At 42.3% G+C, this 21,822-nt stretch overlaps 5 protein-coding genes across 5 annotated transcripts; 2 read left to right on the forward strand and 3 right to left on the reverse strand.

Moving 5' to 3' along the window:
* Positions 1–529: 529 nt before the first annotated feature.
* On the reverse strand, positions 530–2,147 carry INS49_004112 (uncharacterized protein; the record flags this gene model as incomplete). Its single annotated transcript, XM_043164902.1, has 5 exons — positions 530–698; positions 769–1,298; positions 1,356–1,406; positions 1,525–1,806; positions 1,905–2,147. The coding sequence occupies 5 exons, from the start codon at positions 2,145–2,147 to the stop codon at positions 530–532; spliced, it is 1,275 nt and encodes a 424-aa protein (XP_043018552.1).
* Positions 2,148–10,452: 8,305 nt separating this feature from the next.
* INS49_004113 (uncharacterized protein) lies at positions 10,453–13,067 on the forward strand (the record flags this gene model as incomplete). Its single annotated transcript, XM_043164903.1, has 2 exons — positions 10,453–10,466; positions 10,556–13,067. The coding sequence occupies 2 exons, from the start codon at positions 10,453–10,455 to the stop codon at positions 13,065–13,067; spliced, it is 2,526 nt and encodes an 841-aa protein (XP_043018553.1).
* Positions 13,068–14,057: 990 nt separating this feature from the next.
* On the reverse strand, positions 14,058–15,474 carry INS49_004114 (uncharacterized protein; the record flags this gene model as incomplete). Its single annotated transcript, XM_043164904.1, has 5 exons — positions 14,058–14,371; positions 14,440–14,879; positions 14,939–15,062; positions 15,138–15,261; positions 15,334–15,474. 5 exons carry the CDS (start codon positions 15,472–15,474, stop codon positions 14,058–14,060), a joined length of 1,143 nt encoding a protein of 380 aa, XP_043018554.1.
* A 2,311-nt stretch (positions 15,475–17,785) lies between these two features.
* On the forward strand, positions 17,786–19,119 carry INS49_004115 (uncharacterized protein; the record flags this gene model as incomplete). Its single annotated transcript, XM_043164905.1, has 2 exons — positions 17,786–18,268; positions 18,331–19,119. The coding sequence occupies 2 exons, from the start codon at positions 17,786–17,788 to the stop codon at positions 19,117–19,119; spliced, it is 1,272 nt and encodes a 423-aa protein (XP_043018555.1).
* Positions 19,120–20,435: 1,316 nt separating this feature from the next.
* INS49_004116 (uncharacterized protein) lies at positions 20,436–21,614 on the reverse strand (the record flags this gene model as incomplete). The annotated part of the gene is made up of 3 exons (XM_043164906.1): positions 20,436–20,442; positions 20,512–20,682; positions 20,842–21,614. 3 exons carry the CDS (start codon positions 21,612–21,614, stop codon positions 20,436–20,438), a joined length of 951 nt encoding a protein of 316 aa, XP_043018556.1.
* Positions 21,615–21,822: the final 208 nt, after the last annotated feature.

Raw genomic sequence — 21,822 nt, forward strand, 5'->3', positions numbered from 1 at the left:
CCATTTCCCCCTTTCGACACTGTCACATACAGCCAACTGAACCCCACACATGGCTTCCGTAGTGCCCACAGAAACACCCACAGAGTGTTGGTTACTTGATACGTTCTTGTAAAGCCCTGCAGATCCTACATACGATATTGCCGAGAATCCCCGTTCAACCCGCGATTGCATTAAATCCAGAACGTTGACGAATATCCACCCGCGCCCGCACACCGTGTTGCACACCTTGATGGCCAATATCTGACGCCAAGATATGCCAAGAAAATGGATTTGGTCAATCCTCGGCTGTAGATATCTCTCATTGGCAAAAACTTGGGCTGGGCGGAATAATACCCATGCACTTGATTCACAATCGATCACTTCCGTCGAGTGGCACGAGACACCGACTGTGGATCACTGGTTCATTAACCTGCATTTACAAAGTACAGCATGGGCAGTAGCACGGCATTTGAAAGCAATGTTCCATAGCAACGAGTAGTTTTTGTTCGACGATTTTAATTTGTCAGTGTTGGGGCTCGGGTGTGAATGTCTACTCAGTTTCACGCCAGACAACTTCTAAAATGCCCAAAGCAGACCCTTTGGGCTCGACTACCTTTTGAACCACAAACCTTGGGTCTGCCTCTTTCAACAAGTCTTTCCACTCCTGCACCGTTCGTTCCTGACCATTGAAAAGATTTGCCATGTGGATATCACTTGCCCTGTTTAAGAGTCAGTCGAATGCAAAGATTTGTTGGCAGAAATGCAACAGGAAAATGGATATGGACAAACCTTAAATCCTGTTCCCGCCACAGCGCCACAGTCCCGGGCTCAGGCATGCAAGAATCCTGGATGATCATCCTTGTGTTTGGTCCTAACGCGGGAATCTGCGCGCGGAGGATCTTTTTACAGTACTCGTTGGACCATAGGTGCAACGTCCAGCGCAAGAGCAAGATGTCGCCATGCGCGCTTTGAGGTGCGAACAGATCGTGGGCAGCCAAACGAAGACGACCTTCGAGTTCGGCCGGTACGGCGTCAACAAATTGCGACACGATGGGGGGCGCATCCTGGACGGTCACTTCAACGTTTTCGAAGCGTCGGGCCAGTTCAATGAGAACTTGTAGATGGCTGGCGCCGCCCACGGCAACAACCTGCCCTGGGCCCAGAGATGCCCAGTCATAGTGGTCGGTGAGAAAGGCCGCTGAGTATTCAGGTTTGGTGGCGTAGATGCTCATGGCGGTGGCGAACCTTGCAGCACGCTCGGGATCACTGCCGATGATCTCGAACGCAGATGCCTCTTGACCATTGGCCAACGCGAAGCCCTTTTGTGCGAGTTAGCCAGGGACACGCACGGATACATTCGCAGCTTATGCACCTACCGTCTGTGATGGCTCCGATGAGTCTGGCCATTTTTGAAGAGCATCCAGCATCTGTTCAGTGAACTGTAAGCTTCGATTGAGCACCGGGCAGGGAGTCGCGCACGATGGGTGTGGTAGCTTAGAGCTCTCGGCTCGTATGCAGCGTATGCACGCATGCGCATCAACATACCTTGACAGCAGCAGGCCACATCTCGTGAGAGCCGTTTCGGAGCCAGGCGTTCATGATGGGGTGGGTCAAAGCCTTTGAAGCACGGGTGTGGGCGACCATGCCAGGCGTGGGCTCTCGGAAGACGCGCAGGGTCATGGCGTGTCGAAGCATGCGGCAAACCATTTGTTCACTCAACCCGTCTATTTGCGCCGCAATTTCTGCGAAGGATACTTTCCCATCCGCTGGTATCATGCTCGCAATTTTGAACCGGGTGATGGTCTGAAGGCAGATCATATTATTGTGCTATAAAGTAAAAGGAGGGTGATTTACCAGGTCAGCAAGGCCTGTGTCTTCCAAGGTATCATCCGTGATATTCGCCATCTACCATGGGTATAACTCACTCCTGTCTTTTTGTACAGCAAAGCCATGGGCTCCATGAGCAGATCATAGATCTCGGCAGCCGCATCGAGAGCAGTGTCGCGGAGATCATCTGTCTCAGTCGGGAATGGAGTAGGTGAGTCTGCATCGAAAGACGGCGTGGGCTGCCCGTGTTCAGCTAGAACACGTTCCAAATCGGCGACAGTTTGACTGAGAACCTTGGTCAGGTGCACAATGCGAGATGCAGATTCGGGAATAGAGCCCATGATGCGTTATGCTTAGCCGGAAGTTGTTGCAATTGGCAAGTGAAGATAGGCGCCGAATCGAAGGGAATACGGCGTAGATTCAATGAATAAGGGTGGGTGTGGAAAATCAGGAAATAGCTCAGTTTGTGGGAATAATGGGTGTCGTTTGTATGGAGGACTGTTTGGGACTAGGCAGCTTTAACTCGTTAGGATGCCCGGCAGGCAGCAGCCCTAGCGCTGCATATAAAATAGCTAGCATAGTTAAGCCTTTTGCCTTCCTTTCTTCCATAGTTAATAATAATTAATTATTATATTAATTAAACGTTATATTGCAATATATAACTTAGCTAATATTAATTAATAATTGCAAGGGTAATTATAAATTAGCAAAGCCTAAAGAAATAATTTTTTGGTTATGCTAATTAGCATTATTAATATTGTAAATTTACATAGCGCAGTTTATAATAATAATAATACTTAATATATAAAGAAGTAGTTATTATAGCAAGAAATTATAGCGAACTCTCTTACTCTTAATATATATATATTTATTACGCCTTAAGCAATATTAATAATGACTTTTAAATTTAATAGCTATAATTAAAAGAATTAAATTAATATCTATTTTTATTAATAATATATTTACTTATATTCTATTATATAAATAAATATAAAGAAAGAAATTAATTTGCTTTTTAATAGCTAAGTTATAAAAATAATCTTTAACTTTTTTATTTTCCCTTAATATTACTTATTTCCCCTTTTTATTACTTTCTTTCTTAAATTAAATATACCTTTATTATTACTTTATTAAAATAATAAGATAGTAAATATAATAAGCAATACTATTAGCTAAAATGGTTTATTAATATTAATTATAATGAACTATACTTTTATACTTAAAAGCATTATTAAAATACTTAATCCCTTAGTATAAATAAATCCCTTGGGATTTCTTAATAGCAAATAATACTTAAATACCTATATTTAAGGCTAAATTTAAGCTATGGCATATATATTAAATAATAAGGCATATAAGGTATTTATTAAGGACTTTTATAGCTAAATTAAGTTAATATTTATGCAAGTTAATAAAGATTTGTTGCGCATTATTAAGAAAACTTTTTAAATTAAGGGTATTTATATTTAAAAAGCAAATATTTTAAGAAAACTTATATATATCCTTAAAGCACTAAACTATCCTAAATAGCTAATAAATTAAAAGCAAAAATACTGTATTATATCTAAAACTAATTAAATTTAAAATCATAATTTAAGTACTTACGTTATTTTTAATTTTAATTATACTTTAATAAAAGATAAGGAATTATTTATTAATAATAATTCTCTTAATCTTAAATTACCTAAACTACTTAGCTTACTTAGTGGTAATAGTAAAGGTAATAATAGCCCTTTAAAACCTTTTAATTCATTAAGAAAAGGTAGCAACCTTCCTTTAGCTAATAACTTTTATATAGTATATAATTATTATATCCTTTTACCTTTAATAAAGATAAAGAACTTTTTATTTAACTTAAATATAATAATTAACTTAAATAAATATTATTATAAAGATAAAATATTTATTAAAAAACTATATAATATTCTTAATAATAAGATCCTTTTTTTTTATAAAGCCTATAGCAACTTATAAATTTAGCCTTAATAATTTAAAGCAGCTTTTTTATATATACTTAAAAAATTAATAAAGATATATTATATTTAAGTTATTAATTAAGAAAACTTATTTACTTAAGCATATAAAAAACTTAAAAATTGCTTTAATATAAATAATAATTATTATAATTATTTTATAAATTAAAATATATTAACTTTTTCTACTTTTTAATAAAGAAACTTAAATAAGAATTATGCAAATATTCTTTAAATGCTTATTAATAAAATATAGCTTTATTATAAAGTACTTAAGTATATTATTTATAGGGATGGCCCTTTATGAAATATAATTCTGTAAGTAATATAAGGCATTCCTAAATTCCATTATGCTATCTTAATAATGTTAATAAATATTAAGTAATTTTATTTTATCTTATAATAATATATTAAGGCATTAAAAGCTTAAAACCCTATATTATAATATATAGTTATAAAAAATAATTAATAAGCTTATAAATAAGGCTATATTAATAATTATAATAACTAAAATAATAATAATTTAATTACTATAAATACTAAAAAGTAATATTATTTTAATAAGTAATATAATAATAATAATTAATGCTTAAAATATCCTTAATTTTTTTTTAAAGGTAATGACTTTTAATTTAACTTCCGCCCAAGCCAGCCCTATTAGTTTAAAGGTAACGGCTATAATAAAAGACCTTATAGAAGTGGCTATAATAGCGGATATTGGCTTAATAAAGGTAATAATGGTAATATATAATATAGAAAGAAAAAATATTTTATATATTATAAAGAGGGATATTAATTAATAAATTACTTACTTAAAGATTAATAGTATATTAAAGCTATATATATTTATATATATAAGGATATTAAATAATAAGTTAATAATAATAAGTTTAATATATTTCTTATTAGCTTTAAAGATTTTAACTTTAAAGCTATTAGCATTATAATAACTTTAGCTATTAATAATAGTAAAAAGGAGCGTACTTATTATACCTTTTTAATAAACTAAGCCTTCCTTTATAACTTTTTTAATGATATAAATAGCTTTAATATTTATATTAACTTAAAAGATTGCTTAATAATAAAAATATTTATTATTTAAGATTAATACTCTTATTAATAATATTAAGGCATTATATTAAATATAAGTATAGCAACATTCTTAATAGTTAAATATAAGCAATTCCAAGCTTTATAATATTAAGTATTTTCCATATACTTAAATATTATATAAGCCGGCAAAGTATAAATATAATTTAGCCTAGGCTTATTTATTAAGTTACTTAATATAATATAAGTTAATACTTTAATAGGATTATTAATATTTTATATTATAAATAAGCCTACTCCCTTTCTTCTTTATATTTAAAATATAAATAAAAACTTTTTCTTTCTTTAAAATATTATTAATAAGGTAGTTTAATAAAAAGATAATTACTTAAAGAAAACTTTCCTAATTACCTAAAAGTAAGAATACTTATGGATTTTCCTTAATATAGGAAGTAATAATATACTAGCAATATTCTTAATAAAAATAAAGCTTTAGCAACTTTATTATAAATTTAAACACCCTTTAATTAATTATCTTTTATGCCTTTTTATTAATATTAATTATAGCAATATTAATCCTTTTATCTTAAAAGTAATTTTTAAGTTTTATTATTATTATTAACTTTATTCCATAACATTATAATATTTTAAGTTTAACCTTTAAAATAATATTAACTTTAATTATAAGATTATTATAAATATTATATATTTGCTTAGTTTGCTTATTTTATAAGTTATTAATTTAGCAACCTCTTTTTAAGCTAAGCAATTTCTTATTTCTTTTTTTATAAAGAATATATAGGAGGTTATTTAATAATGCTAAATAAATACCTATTTAGGACCTCTTAACTATATTATTTATAATGCTAAAACTAACTTTATCTTAGCAGAATTCCAAAGCACTATATAAATTATGGGCATTACTTATAAGTAAGTGCTAATAAAGGTATATTAATTTATTAGTAAGGTTAAAAGATATTATGCTTCGCTTTAAAGAGCTTTTAATATCCTTTATGCTAAATTCTTAAGGACTTATATTAAGGAAGCTATTTTATAAATAGCTATTAAGGCAATAAATAATATAATTAGCTTTAATAGCATTATTTTAATATTCCTTATTTTTAATGCATATTTAAGATTTATAAAAGACTTTATATTAACTCCCTTAACTCTTAAAAAAGTAGCGGCTATTTAAAAAGCTATAAGAAAGCTATACAAGGCTTATATTAAATAATAAATTAACATAGCTTTAAATATTCATAACAGCCTAAATATTATAAAAGTATTAGGTCTTTTATTATAAAGTAATATATAAATATAGCGAAAAAAGCATAATTAGCAAGAACTATATAAGTTGCTTAATATTAATAAATATAACCTTATATTAAACCTTTTAAACAGCTTAATAATCTTTTAATTAATATTAATTTAGCTATATTATTAGAATAAGAATGGCAAAGATAATATTTAGCTAGTTTTTAACCTAAATAATGCTCTTAATAAGCCTATTTAATTTAAACTAAATTCAATCCTAGTAATATTAAAATTATTATAACCTTAATAATATAAATAGCTTAAGGGATTAAAGAATAAGCCAAAAGAAATATATCTTACTTAACAAAAGGTTAAAAATTATAATCTTTCTTTAAAACTTTAATATAATAATATAATTAATACCCTAGATAACTTATTTAAGGAGTTTAATTATAAGGAAATTATAAAGTTAATTAATAATAATGTCTTTTACTTTAAATGCTTTAATCTTAAAATATATAAAAGTATTTAGTTCTTTAAGTTATATATTATTTATAAAATTAAGGGTAAAATTAAAAAGCTATATAAGAAATTATAGCTTATTATTATTAAATATAGTAATAAGGATAAGCATAATATCCTTATATAATTTTTAACTATTTAAAAAGCTAGCTAAAGGCTTTTAATTACTTTAGCTTTATTCCTTTTAATATAAGGCTTTTAATTAAAGCTTTAAAATATTACTTAAGCATATCCTTAATTAAAGTTTAAGCTTAAGCAATCTATTTTATATTACTTACCCCTTAAGATTTAAGATAAATACCTTCTTAAAACCATTATATAAGTTATTAAACCGCTTTATAGCATTATTAAATTTAATATATATTAATAGGCAACCTATTATAAGTTTTATTATAATAATTTAAATATAATTATCTTAATATATAATCTATGCTTTTTAATTATAAATTAAGGAAAGAATGTTTTTATTATTATTGTTATGCAAATTAATAATACTTTATTCCTTAATATTCTAGCATTCTTAAAGTTAAAAAAACAAAAGATTAAAAAGGTAAATATTTAATATAAGCTAAAAGAAATACTTACCCTTAATAAGTTACTTATCTTTAATGGCATAACTATAAATATCTTTAATAAAGGTACTTTATATTTTCATTAAAAGAATTAAAATAAGAAGATTATGCTTATTAACGGCAAGGCTAATAATTATGCTTAATAATATATAAAGCAATATATATAAAAAGTATATCTTGCTTTTATTTATTAACTTAAGGCAATATTTAACTTATTAATAGCAACTTAAATTTAAAAGCCTTTTTATAAGGACTGCAATAAGCTAAATCACTAGCTATAATAATAAGCTAATAACCTAAAGCATAGACTTTAATATATACCTTTAAATCTATTTCAAGCTAAACTAATAATCTTTATTAATAGCTTATTTGCTAATAATAAGGACCTTAGCTTATAAATTAGCTTTATTATTGTACTTATAAATAAGATATAAACTTAATAGGCTTTTAAATAAAATATTAAAAGCAACATTATTTATTAATTCTTAATAAAGTGCTAAAGAGTAACTTAAAGCATTTTGGCTTTAAAGATTTATAGTATGGTTAATAGCTTTAATATAGCTATAATGTTAATGGCTACTTTACGTTAAATTACTATATATTTAAATATTGCAATAATTCTTCTTATGGTATGCATTAATTTATACTTTTTATATAAGTGCTTAATTAAGCTTAGCATAATAAAAAAGAAGCGCCTTATAATTAATATTATAGCTCTTTAATAATTATATAAAAAGCATAAAATCTTTAAAATTTATTAAATTACTAAGAACTGTAACTTAACTAACATCTTTATAAAGAGTACCCTTAATAGCACTCTTTAACGCTTTATAAGTATAAATAATATTATAATTAAGATATAGGGCTATATAAATTACAATTAAGAAGATAAGGTAATTATTTAAATATAGCAAAAAGTTAAGAAAACTATAATATATTAAGGCTTAAACCTAAATTACTAAAGCATAGTTTAATAACTTATTAGCAAATCACGCTAATATAACTTTAAATATTACCATTATATTATATATTATAAGGTTATTATATTAATACTAGCGCAATTAACTTAAGTATATATATTATGTAATTGCAAAGATAAAAGATTATTAAAAGTTTTTAATAAAAGATAATAAAATAACTTTTCTAATTAAAGGCAATACATAGTAAAAATGCAAAAGTTTAATTTATATTTATTAATTACCTATAAATTACCTTATAATGTAATGCAATTAGCTAACTTTAAATTACATTTCTTTTAAGGGCAAACCTTATATTTAAAATTTTTATAATAATATTTATGCATTAAGAGTTTAAGTAATAAGGATTATTATTATTTTATAAGCACTTAAGTTATTAGCTTATATTTAATAAGCGTTTTTAGTTAAATTTTATAATTTAATACCTATATACTAAAATTAAAAGTATTGCTATTTATTAACTTAATTAATATTCTTTATCCTATACCCTACTTTCCCTTTATTTAAATACTTTATTTATTAATCCTTATAATTTATTAACCTTTATTTTAACTTATTTTTTAATTATACTCCTTAATTTCTTTATTTAATAAATAGCATTAAATATGGCAAAGCTTAGGCTAAGCTAAAACGGGAAATTTTAATTATTTAAAGATTAAATAATTACATTAGCAATCCAAAGGTTTGATTTAATTCTTATTTAACTTAAGCACTATAAGCAATAAAAGCATAAATTTATTAAATGTATTATAAATAAAACGTTTATATAATAATTATAACCTTTTAAGCTTTTTAACTTTATATAATTAAAACATTTTAATATATATATATACTTAATTAACCTCTTTTTATTAATTACATACTTTAATAAACTAATTAACCTTTAACCTCTTAATAATAACCTAAGCCTTTTTATATACTTACCTTTTATAATAATATAGCATAGCGAAATAATAACGTACTTATAATTTAACTTACATATGCAATTAATTAATTACCTCTTAACCTTAAGTTTAATTTAAATTAATACCTTCCTTTCTTTTATACTTTTTAAAAGAGGTATATATCTATAAAACAAAGATTGCTAATATAGGAATAATAAGTGTTATTTATATAGAGGACTATTTAGGACTAGGTAGCTTTAACCTATCAGGATGCCTGGCAGGCAGCAGCCTTAACGCTGCATATAAAATAATTAACATAGTTAGGCCTTTTGCCTTCCTTCCTTTTATAGTTAACAATAATCAACCACTATACCAACCAAACGTCGTATTGCAATACGTGACCCAGCCAACACAGTTTGAGTATGCGCCAAGGGCCCAGGAGGATGGTATGAATGTACTCGGAGACCATCTATGTTCTGGGCATGGAGTGAACGGCCGGAATTTGACATTCATTGATCCCTGGAAATTCCTGAACTATGTATTCCTTCCGGTGTTGGTGTGGATGTCGGCGAATCAATCGACCCTGAATGGTCTCCGATAGGGGCGCGGGCAGGCTAATCCGAAACAGGAAACGGTGAGCGGATGATGTGTACAAATTTAGATCCCCGGGCCAGAGCATGGTAGGCATCTAAGTAAGGAAAGTGGAGTGTGGTAGGAATCGAAGTAAGGAAAGTGTAAGCAGGTAGATGGAGGGGGGGGTGCGAGAAAACCTTGAAAAGGACTGTACTCCGGTGGAAATCCTTTGAGACTTTCCATGGCAACTAGATGGAACAAGTTAGCACCAGCAGTGAACTGCACGACAACACAGACCATCACCATTTCAAGACCCCAGAAACACACAGGAGCGAAAAAAGAAAGAGAAAATCAGCAATAGCCTATGAGATGGCCGACCAAGGCAGCTCGATCGAGGCGGTCACTTGCCTTCAGGATCTTCTGAAAAGAAGAGCAGAGTCGCAGACATCACGCTCGCTCACATTCTACCCCCTGGGCAATCGCTCGAACCCATCAAGCGTGACATACAGCGACTTATATCGTCTGGCTCAAGAAAACAGCAGGATTCTGTCATCTGTCGCATCCTTCCAGGAGGGACGTCCTGTGCTTCTCCACTTGCAGGACCACTGGGATATTATCCTGTGGTTTTGGTCTACCATCTTTGCGAACGCTGTACCAGTCCTGTCTACACCTTTCAGCAACGTTGACGAACATCGGCGGAAGCATGTCCAGGGGCTGTCAAGTCTTTTGGAATCCCCTCTATGTGTTACACGGGCTGAATGCCTGCCGTTGTTCGAAGAAACCGACCACACATTCCAGCTCCACACAATAGAATCTATCACAACAAATTTCGAAGTCACCAATGCGCAAGAGAACGTCCAGGATCATGGAGGCCAGACCACCAACGATTCAAACGGGGGCAGCCGAAGCGAGACGCCGGCCATGCTGATGCTGACATCAGGCAGCACGGGAAATGCCAAAGCGGTTGTTTTGACCCATCGTCATGTGTTGGCGTCGGTGTTTGGAAAGACGGGTGCACGCGCACTCCCAGCCGGCCGGCCATTCTTGAACTGGATAGGGCTAGATCACGTCGGTGCCTTTGTCGAGATCCACCTGCATGCCCTGTGGGTCAACGAGGACCAGATCCATGTGCAAGCCGCCGATATCGTGTCGGCGCCAACACACTTCCTGGACCTCTTGAGCCGCCACCGTGTGTCACGCTCATTTGCGCCTAATTTCTTTCTGGCGAGCCTCGTTTCGGCGGCGGCGGCGGTGGCGAAGACAAACTCACCCTCTTGGGACTTATCGAACCTCACGTTCCTGGTTTCAGGCGGCGAAGCCAACGACATCGAAACATGTGTTGCTGCTTCATCGCTCTTGGAAAAGTACGGCGCCCGACGGGGTGTCATCGCGCCGGGTTTTGGAATGACTGAAACATGCGCGGGCTCGATCTACAACGTCAGATGCCCCGATTACGACCTCGCCAACCGGTACAAGGTCGCGTCCCTGGGGAAGTGCATCAATGGCATGGAGATGCGCGTGACCGTTGGACTGAGCAGGAGAGATGGGCAACCAGAATCGAGTGCTTTCGACGCCGTGCTCGCTCAGCCAAACCAGCCGGGAGACCTGGAGGTGCGCGGTGATATGGTCTTCAAAGAATATTACCGAAATCAGGCCGCGACTGCTGATGCATTCACCCCGGATGGCTGGTTCCGCACAGGCGATCGGGCTATCTTGGACTCGGATGGCAGCCTGTGCCTTGTTGGGCGAGTCAAGGAAGTTGTCAATATCCAGGGGGTAAAAGTCCCGATTGGAGACCTTCAGTCAACTCTCGAGCAAGCCATCCAGGGCTGCCACATGGACCGTCTCATTGTGTTCCCATCCAGGGCAGACAAGACAGAGCAAGTCACGGTCGCATGTCGACAAGTTCATGGACACACGTTAACGGATGGAGACATGTGCGAAATCGAGAACCGGCTCGTCCAAGCTTGTATGATGGTCACAGCTTCGCGGCCTGTCATATTCATGTTGGGCCCAGAATCGTTGCGTCTTCTGCCCACAACAACTCTTGGCAAGATTTCTCGAGCCAAGATGCAGTCCTTGTTTGAGGATGGCGCATTTTCGGCCGACGTCAAACGGTGGCGCAGTCTCGTGGATGACTTTAAGCTACACCGTCGTACTGATATTTACCACGGAGGGGACCAAGACACAACAACGACTGCAGCGACAGTGGAAGAAATGGCCCTCATCGAAGATTTCAAGAGCGTCAGCACCAGTGACGGCATTGGCCAGACCATATTCCAGGCCGACACCTCTTTGTGGGAGCTTGGCTACACCTCGATGGATGTTGTCCGCCTCAAGCACGCAATTGATGCTCGATTAGGGCTTTTCATACCCATCATCATGATCATGAAGAACCCTACAGCTCGGCTACTGGCTGCTTCAATATCACGAATGCGTTCCACGAATGGCGACACTCACGAGGCATCTATTGTCAACGAGAGACAGGAGCCAAATTCAACGGGAGTCAACGGCCACAGCAAGGGCAATCATGACGGCGGCGAAGCAGATCACAAGTACGACCCCGTCGTTGCCTTCCGAACCAGCGGCACCAAGACGCCATTATGGCTGGTGCACCCCGGCGTGGGCGAGGTGCTTGTCTTCGTCGGCCTCGCCCAGCACCTGAGCGACGACGACCGGCCACTGTACGCGCTGCGCGCCCGCGGGTTCGAGCCCGGCGAGACACGCTTCGGGGACATCGAGGAGACCGTGAGCACGTACGTGGCGGCCGTCAGGCGGGTGCAGCCCGAGGGCCCGTATGCGATTGCAGGGTACAGCTACGGCGCCATGCTGGCGTTCGAGATCGCCAAGCGGCTGGACGGCGAGCACGGCCAGGAGGTCAGGTTCCTGGGCAGCTTCAACCTGCCGCCCAACATCAAGATGCGCATGAGGCAGCTGAACTGGAACATGTGCCTCCTCCACCTGGCCTACTTCCTCGGCCTGACGACCGAGGATTCCCATGAGACCCTTCAACAGGAACATCATGAATCACCCCCCGGCACCCATGGCGCCGACGGTGAACCGAGGGGCGAAGGATTTAGCGCACTGGGGCGCGAAACGGCTCTGTCCCGCGTCCTCGGCATTTCAGATGCACAGCGGATGAGCGAGCTTGGGCTCAGCGAGTGGGAGCTGACGCGCTGGGCCGATGTCGCGTACGGGCTACAGTCTATGGCAGTCGAATACGAGCCTTCTGGGGTGGTGGACTCCATCCACGTCTTCCACGCCGAGCCCCTGAAGGTGGTGGCGGCATCGCGCGAGGAATGGCTCCGGGACCATCTGGCCAAGTGGGCGGACTTCTCACGGTCTGCCCCGACGTTTACCCAGGTTGGGGGCGCACACTACACCATGCTCGGCCCTGACCATGTCAGCGGATTTGCTCCGAAGTTGAGGGAAGCCCTACGGGACAGAGGGGTATGATTAATGATTTGACATGTATTTTTACGCCTGTTCTAGACTGTTTCTTTTTCTATTGTTTCTACGTAGCCGATACAGGGGGAGGGTCTTAGTACACACCATTCAAGGCCATACAGTACAAGGGACATCCAGCTCGGAGGTCCACAGGCACAAGACATGTAAAATCCACTTTAGAAATATTACCGACACCTACATGTACCCATGCATGTGCCCACTCAATAGTCTCATTCTCGTACCCATATTTTTCCATCGATGGTTCGCGTATTGGTGTCATCGCAAAGCACCCTCAAGTTCCAGATCATGTTTCCTCTTGCGCTAAAAATATCGGACCACGTAGTATCGTGAATGTCATTTTACCAGGGTACGTCCCATCCCAGGATCCTTCTCAACGCATTACTACGGATGCACTTGCCAAAGCGATGCCAACGGCTAAGCCCTAGCCCAACTTCCTCCGCCGAAGGATCAGTTTAAGTGTGGCGCGGGCGGCAATGTTCCTTCCGGCTGTTCAATTAATGTGTTGATAATCCTTCCTACACGTCCCCTCTCTTCCTCCCCCGCACTCCTCAACCTCATCGGAAATTCCACAACATTGAATTAACGAGGTTCGTGTAAATGTGCACATGCTTCGATAACACACAGCTGCTGATGCTGGCGGGTTCGCTCCTTGTACTGATGCGGAAGCTGGCCGGAGACAACTATTTGGCCCGAAGGCTGCTCTGTGTCGAGCCCCCTTCGAGGTCTTTACTGGATGGGCTCTAGCATACATGAAACCGAGAAACAGTGTAGCAGGAGTGAGATCGCCTCAGGACGCTACGAATCAAGTTGCCCGCTAAGGCAGACAACAAGTATAAATGTCCTCAAACTGTCCTACTTGGTGACTTGGCAGACAATCAAAATACATTTCTCTATATGGCGACGCCCCAAGCTGTGTGTTGCTGGTTGAACTATCATCTTTCTTGTTAGAGTCCTTTCACATCCCTCATACACACTATTCTAAGCAGCTCGAACATCCAAGACGGTCTCGTATCCAGACGGGTTATACACGTAAGTCTTGACAAGCTTCAGGCCAACGGCATCCAAAATGTCGCGCCACTGAGCCTCGGACCGTTCAGCACCGGCAAAGGTTGCCATCATGGTCAGGTCGTGAGCCATTGCGTCGTGGTTGACACCCACCTCCGGTGTCACAATCTCGTCGATCAGGATGACCGAGTCCGGAGCCATGACCGCCTTGATGTTTGAGAGGAGCAATTGCACCTTGTGCGTCGGGTGGTTGTGGAAGACTCCGCGCAGGAAGTAGAACTTGGCTCCTAGAGGCAGGACAGTCAGCACCGGACAAGAGAGGGGGGTGTTAGCAGCGACCAGTCCGGGCTCATACCTTCGACGGGTTGCTTCTCAAAGAAGTTGTGCACGGTGTTCTCTACCCCCGGAGTAGGCAGAGCAGCATCGATGGAGTGCTGGAGATCCTGGAGCACGACGCGCCCGGGGATACCTGGGTGGGCCCGCTTGAACTCTGCACACTGGTGCCCGATCCCACCGCCCACATTGACGAACACGGCGCGGTCGGCTGTCACTCCCTTGGCCTCCTCTATGACGGGGTACACTGACAGCCACGACACGTCCGGCGTCCGCCGGAGTGCCATGTAGTCGTTGAAATACTTGAGCCTCTCTGCCTGGCCGCCAAACCAGAAGAACACATGCTTGTCAGTGCCGAAGGCCTTGTTGAAAGCGGTGTTGGTCTCGTCTTCGGGGCTCTTGTAGCCCGTGCTCTTGAGGTGTTCGGGCAGGCTCTGGTGTATGGGGCTGCAAGTGTAGAAGCTGGCATTTAACCCGTCAGTTACGAGCAAGCTCATGCGAATGGGGTGCGGATCGCCTACTAATGCTTTAATCCTGCCTCGCTGACCTCTTCTGACAAGGTCCTGGTGGCATGGTTTGCTGCAAAGACATCCTTTGACACCTCATCAACGAGACCAACCGAAGCGAGGTAGCGCAAAATGCGGCCTACACCATAGTATTAGCAAACGCCACGAAAAAGGGTGGGAAGGAGGGAGGGGGTGTATGAAGTCTAAAGCTCACCTAGCAATGCTGGCTCGGCTCCGCTTTCCCGAGCGAGCTCCTCCACATTCGAGGATTCAGACTTGCACAGATTGCGGAAGACGCTCAGATCATAGCCTAGGATGACTGCGGCCGTTTGAAAATGCTGCGTAGGCACCATAAATATCAGTCATGTCCCTCGGCTACCTCAGACAAGGCACCGTCTTCTTTCACTGACCAGAGATCCGATGCGCTGAAGCATGTCATCCGGTGTCTCCAGAGAATGAATCACTTTCATCAGCTCGAGAGTCAACTTCTGACGCGCCGAGGCGTCAATGTTGCTCGCCAGTTGTTTTACTTGATCCAGTGCGGCGTCCATGGTGGGCTGGTGTCGTGTATGCTTCTCTCTTCGTCTATCTTCTTGTGCGGGCGTGGTTGCGTGTGTGCGTGTGTGTGGACACAAGAAGCGAGGCACTGACACGAATTGATTGGTACTGTTCTTGAGACCCGTATGTCCCAAATGAGTGACGGCGGTGTGAAGTTTCGCGGTCCAAGGGTAGTGCAAGGAAAATGAGACGTTTTGTACGAGACTGCGAGGTACCATTGTCTGCCAGCTGGGGTATTCTGGAACCGGCTTATCATGAGCTGTATTTAGCGAATGGCTTCGCCCGTGCCCAGCCAGGTAGGTTTCGACTTGGCAGGTGATGATGATTCTTGGTAGACAGCAAAACGGCGAAGAAATCAAGCTGTATTTCCACTGTTGGAGAGCACTTATTCTGAGGCACACCAACGGTCGCAGGGTAATTCGGCTTGTTTACTATTTGGAGAACTAGATCAAATGCCAGTGAACGGCTACGGGCAATGGTGAAGCGACAGTCCAGCTTCAAACATCCGCTGACGTCTTTGGAAAATGCATCTATCGAGGTAGGAAGTTTCAGCCCCCATCGACTGACCCACATTGCCATCCGGGGTATTGGCGCTCTGCCCCATCGGAAAGCACACTGTGGATTCCTGCCGTTCCAATATGCACCTAGGGACTTTTGATCCCGGAGGAGAGTTACTGCTGGCAAGGTTGATTAGTTCAGACTACTGGTCTGATCCTAAATGCAGGGCTAAGAGACTTCACTTTGACGTCTGCCTGCGCGACAGGTCACCAACAGCCGGCTTGCTTTCCCGATTTCGACGGGAACAATTAATTCAGGATGAAATGTTACTCCGTAGGAGCGAAGGAACGTTGCCTTGTCGCTTATCTTGCACCTCACCTGTACATTAATATGTGGGTCTCGGCTGGAAATACGCACCAACAGTCGTTTCTTGCCAGACATCCACAAGTCTACCGTAGTCTGGTCTTCAGAGCCCCACAAATTCAAGGGCCGAAGGATGTTGACCATCCAAAACCAACTTAAGGTCCGAAGGATTCTTCAACTGCACTAGTATCTGATGGCAGTAGTGGATGCATTAGTTCGTATAGCTGGCTCAAGTCTGGCCGCCAGATTAGCCGCCGGTTGACGCTGAGGGATGTGTCTCGGTGCTCCGCTTAGGATTTGAATGCTGCTATGCAATGAAACAGTATGGGTTGACCAATCCCGTGTCCGCTTGCATTTAGTGTACCCGTGAGGACACACCAAGTGGCGCAACTAAGCCTTTGAAGGCTGAAAAAGAGGGTTGCACTGCAGTGCATATGCAGAGTCTCGCGCCGCTGGTGGCTGACGGTGAATGTGCCTTCCAACAGTTCCCAAACATCCACAATAAAGCAAGGACTGACTTGACATGGATTAGGTTCCTTCGGTGTTACATGTAATCTAAAGCGTAGCGGCCAGAATGAAACCTGGTCAGGCAGGTTCTCACAGATAGCTGCATGTTGGGGCTGGAGACGACTGATGAGAAATGATTGACTAATTCTGTTCCGACTTTCATCGGCTCTCGGCTGAAGTGTTGCTCATAGCTAGTCCAAACTGGGGACCAGCTTCGTTCCAAGAGCAACATTTGACAGCTGTTGGCCCAAAAATGAGACCAAGACGAGGGTGACATCTCATTGAAGCGCGTGCAGCATATTAACCCACTGAAGTGGATGCTTGTGAGCTGTCCCGGGGCCAGAGAGATGATCGCTTCCGAGCACGACTGACTATGACGGCGCCCGGCGACCCGTCATGCATTGGGGAATTTACCATGGCACGATGTCGCCCTTGCGCCACAGCGCAGAGCATAGTAGAATTAAAGATAGTCTTTGGTGTATTTTCCATATGATCTGGAGACTTTCAGGCCTGAAATTGTAATCAAAGATGAAAGCTCTACCAACGCCCACAATGTTTTCTCAATTTAGTATCCATTTGCTTGCCTTTGCCTCTTCCGTCGGCCTGGTTATAGCCGTCGCATATCTCCTTGCGCCATTCCCAATCAATAAAGCCCACTCCAAGTTTTGGAGTAGCTTAGACGTTGTAGGGCTGCGCCACCGAGGTGTCCTGCCATGGCCGAGAGCTGTCTTTGGCTCAATACTCAAGACAGCGCAGAATACGGCAGACGGATATCAGCAATTTTGCAAAGGCAACAATCGGCCTTTCGCTTTGCCCACAATATGGACCGGGAGTGCCGTCGTCGTCCTCCCCCCGTCATTGCTGCATCTACTCAACCGTCCTGACAACGAGCTCGCCGCGCACCGCGCTCAGCATGAAACCATCCAGCTCCCTTACATGATCGCAGACCGCGATGTGTACAACAACGCCATCCACTTCGATGTTGTACGCAAGAACTTGGCACCCAAGCAGGTCGGCAACTTGGCGGCCCCCGCGGCTGAGGAACTGGACAGGGCATTCCGCGCGTATTGGCAGGATCCTGACAGTGGCGCCGACGGAAAGTCCGACTGGGTTACATTGAACAACTGGGACGCGTGCGGCAAAGTCATCTCCCGCGCGGCGCTGCGGGTTCTGGTCGGTGAGACCCTGTGTCAGAACGAACGTCTCTTGAACGCGACGGCGCGGTACGCCGACGCTGTGGTGATGGGGACGGCCATGATCAACTGTTTGCCGCCGTCTTTGAGGCCGTGGATTGCTCCTCTGCTCGCCTCGCCGGCAAAATATAACCAGTCACGCTGCCTGAAATTGCTCGTTCCGGTGATTGAAGAGAGAATTCGCGTCTGGGAGAGCAGAAAAACAGGCGTCGCTCAGAAGATACCAGTATGCAACTCCGTCGTATCTCTTTTATTGTTCGGACTTTTGCTAACATGAACTTTATTTAGGACGACTTCTTGCAATGGATGATAGAGAGATGTGCCAAAGCCGGCCCGGAGCAGATGAAACCTCGGAGAATTGCTCTACGTCTCCTCGCGCTTGTCACCATGTCCGTCATGGGTATGGTATACGTGTTATCGCATTGCATCCAGGATCTGTATAGAAGCCCTTCCAAAGACGAATTTCTCGCAGGCCTACAAGAGGAGATCATGAAAATGACCGAGCAATCGGAGTTCCCCAAGGCAACTAACGCACTGGGGTCCAAGGACACCATCGACCGCCTCCACCGGCTGGACTCGACTCTGCGTGAGTCAATGCGACTATCTGCCATCAGCATCGTCAGCGTGGCTCGCGATGTCGTTGCCGAAGAGCTGGACCTCGGCCTCGACGACGGTCTGAAACTTCCTAGGGGGGTCCGAGTTGTTTTTCCCTCTCAACCCATGCACAGGGACCCCGACTTCACGTTCCATGAGAGGCCGCTGGAGTTTGATGCATTCCGCTTTTCGAGAAGGTTCGAAGCCAACCAGACCCGGGGGAATAGCAACGATGAAGCAATACTGGAGCGGGCAGCGGCGTCGTCGACAGTTCCAAGCCAATCTTTCCTTGCCTGGGGGTACGGCAAGCATGCTTGTACGGCACGATGGTACGCCGCACAGACGTTGAAGCAAGCTTTGGCTTACATTATTCTGAACTACGACGTGGAGGTCCTGGGTGATGCCCGCAAAAGCATGTCTCTGGTCAACGTCGTTGTGCCACACACAGATGTCCAGATTCGGATCCGGCGAAAGAGGCCATAGTCAATGGAAGTAATACAGACTTATAGGCGCGGACTCAATCAACGTCTAGCCGTTGGCACGCACCTTCAATGTCTATAAATCAATGCCATGGCCGTTAGGGATTTCCAAAAAAAAAAAAAAAAATACTATTCTAACTACAATCACTCACGCTGTGGCTGTGGCACATGTGGGTTTTGCACATTGTGTGATACCCGATTCTGCTCGAAAATGTGCGTATGCGACCAAAGCCAGCGTGGACGCTGACGATGGCTTGCCTCGCAAACAAGCACACCACGAATTATTTTTCTTTCCTTTGCCCAATACCGGCGAACACCACTTGCGAATGGTTCTAGCAGATGGGACTCGGTCATTCTTCGTGCGGCCGGCCAGCGGCACCGCACTTGCACATCTTGGGAAAGGGCGTCGCGGCCGTGCCCAACGGCTGCATTAACCGCGGGAGGAAGGCGCCATTCCCGCGGGGTCTCGAGCTAAACCAACGCATCCTCCTGGAGGAGGGGCGCGCTACATCGGCCCGTCTGCCTCATATGATGACGGTGGGGCCGAACCCTGACCGTCAGGACTCCACGCGCTGACAAGGCGGCGCAGCGGTAGGATGTCCACTTGGTAGTATTGTAGGTCAGTTGATTTTTGCTTCTAACTCAACTGCACTGGACTGAATCCTTCTGGTCTGAGCTGCAGTAGCTGCCTGCAACCGAGTGCAGGCCCTGTTATTAGTCGCTCCTGAAGGAATAATATGCTGGTTGGAACAGGCAAGTGTATCGCGCAGGGACGCCTCCTAGTGATGCTTTTATTTCAGTTTACCAGCGTGGTACGTAACTAATCGGGGGGTTATGCCGATAACCGGGCTGGGCCTTTCCGCGCCCCAACCGACGACGGAATTACCCCCGCCCCCGTTTCACTCCTAGTGTAGCTAAAGACGGGCACTTGGTTAGTGGTTTGGGCCGGCTTTAGGTCTGTTCAGTGCTGTCAAGATAAGATTGACATCTGATTCTCTCGGCTAGACATCCATACTGTGATTCAACCTCGGGCTATCAATGACTACACCAGTGATGTTGTATTGCTTGACTTGTTAGGCCGTTCATCCAGATCCTCGGGTTGTCAGTGGAAAGTGTAGTTCTCATGCTGGCGAGTTGGGTGGTAATATTCCAAACGGGTTGTTCAAGACCATCACAGCACTATATCCTACAAGACGCCGAGCCTCGGCATTTGTAAGATTTGGATCAGTCAGGCCTAAGGGGGATGAGGACTTCATCTGTGAGGATACCAATAGATTTGCATCCCAAAAGTCCGGTAGCTGTCCGTCACAATCCATAGATTCACGCCCTAGCTGCTGGCTACTTTTTAGCTGACATCACCCCAATAGCTGCCCAATTATCCAGAAGAGAATCTGACTTAAGGCCCGGTCCCCAGAGTGCATCAATCTTGGCCGCGGTCTCTGCGCTCAGGGGCCCTTTTTGAATCGCAGCAATGTTGCTGTTCCACTGCTCAAGAGACGATGCGCCGATGATGATCCCATCACCCAATGAACCATCCAGCGCAGAGTTGTGGACCACCCAGCGATAGCTACACGTTCCAGTAATCAGCATTCGCATATAAAGATGAATATCAAGGCATGAGAGACAAGATCCAGAAACACAGTGCTCCGTGTAGCCGGATCGACCACGCGAAGCCCAAGGAATACTTGGTTGAGGAAAAAAAAACACACTCGGAAGGGGGACTTACGCCAACTCTGCAGCCGGAATGCCCTCGGCAGCAGCAATCTCGTGCCACTTGTCCAGCGCCTCCAGGGCGTTGGGCTTGTTATACATAAACTGATAAACCATGCCCAACATGGCCGACTTGTCCCAACGGCCAGCAAACGATTGGTCACGGAACTCCTGAGATTTCTTGGCCAGAAAACCACCTGCAATGGGGCTATAGGCATAGAAGGCGATGTTATGCTTGCGGAGGAGGGGCAACAGTCGGTCCTCTGGCAGACGGGCGACCGCGCTATAGCTACCCGTGAAGACGGATGGAAGCACGAAGCCTTTCTCGTTGCAGATCTTGAGGACCTCCTCGACTTCATCTGGGGTGTAGTTGGCGAGGCCAAAGCGCTTGAAGGCGCCCTCTTTGTAGAGGGCGTCGACTCCCGAGAGCGTGTCTTCAAACGAGACACGGCGGTCGGGGCAATGTATGAAAAGAATGTCGATCTGCTGCACGCCTAGCTTGCTCAAGCTGTCCTTGGCCTGGGCGACGACGGCGTCCTTGGTGGCGGGCTGGGCCGGATTGGCCCCGCCAAAGACCTTGGTGCCAATTTCGAAGTGTGACGGGAACTTGAGCTCGCCCAGGTACCCCTCGGATTGCTGATAAGCAGCCGCGGTGTCAATCTCGTTGACCAGACCCTTCGCCTTGTTGTCCAGCAGGACGTCGAGCCATGGCTTGACGTCCTCGGCAGAGTTGTAGCCGTAGTCCTTGGTGAAGAGGCCGGCGCCAAAGATAAGCTTGGGTGCAGGCATGATGGGGTTGTCTGGGTATCACAATGGGTGCACAAGAGTTTTTACAATGGGGAAAAGGTGGTGGTGGTTGAGCTCCGGTTACCAAGTCTAGAGGCCTGTTGGACGTTGGGCATGGGAGAGGGGGCAAGTATTAATACTTAACTAGCTAAGTCTGACATGGTGCTACAGTACGCCAGCCCCACGTACCATTCGCCGCAGCACGCTGTGT

Source organism: Diaporthe citri (assembly GCF_014595645.1).
Source record: "Diaporthe citri strain NFHF-8-4 chromosome Unknown scaffold_11, whole genome shotgun sequence".
In the NCBI taxonomy this organism is placed as follows: Eukaryota; Fungi; Ascomycota; class Sordariomycetes; order Diaporthales; family Diaporthaceae; genus Diaporthe; species Diaporthe citri.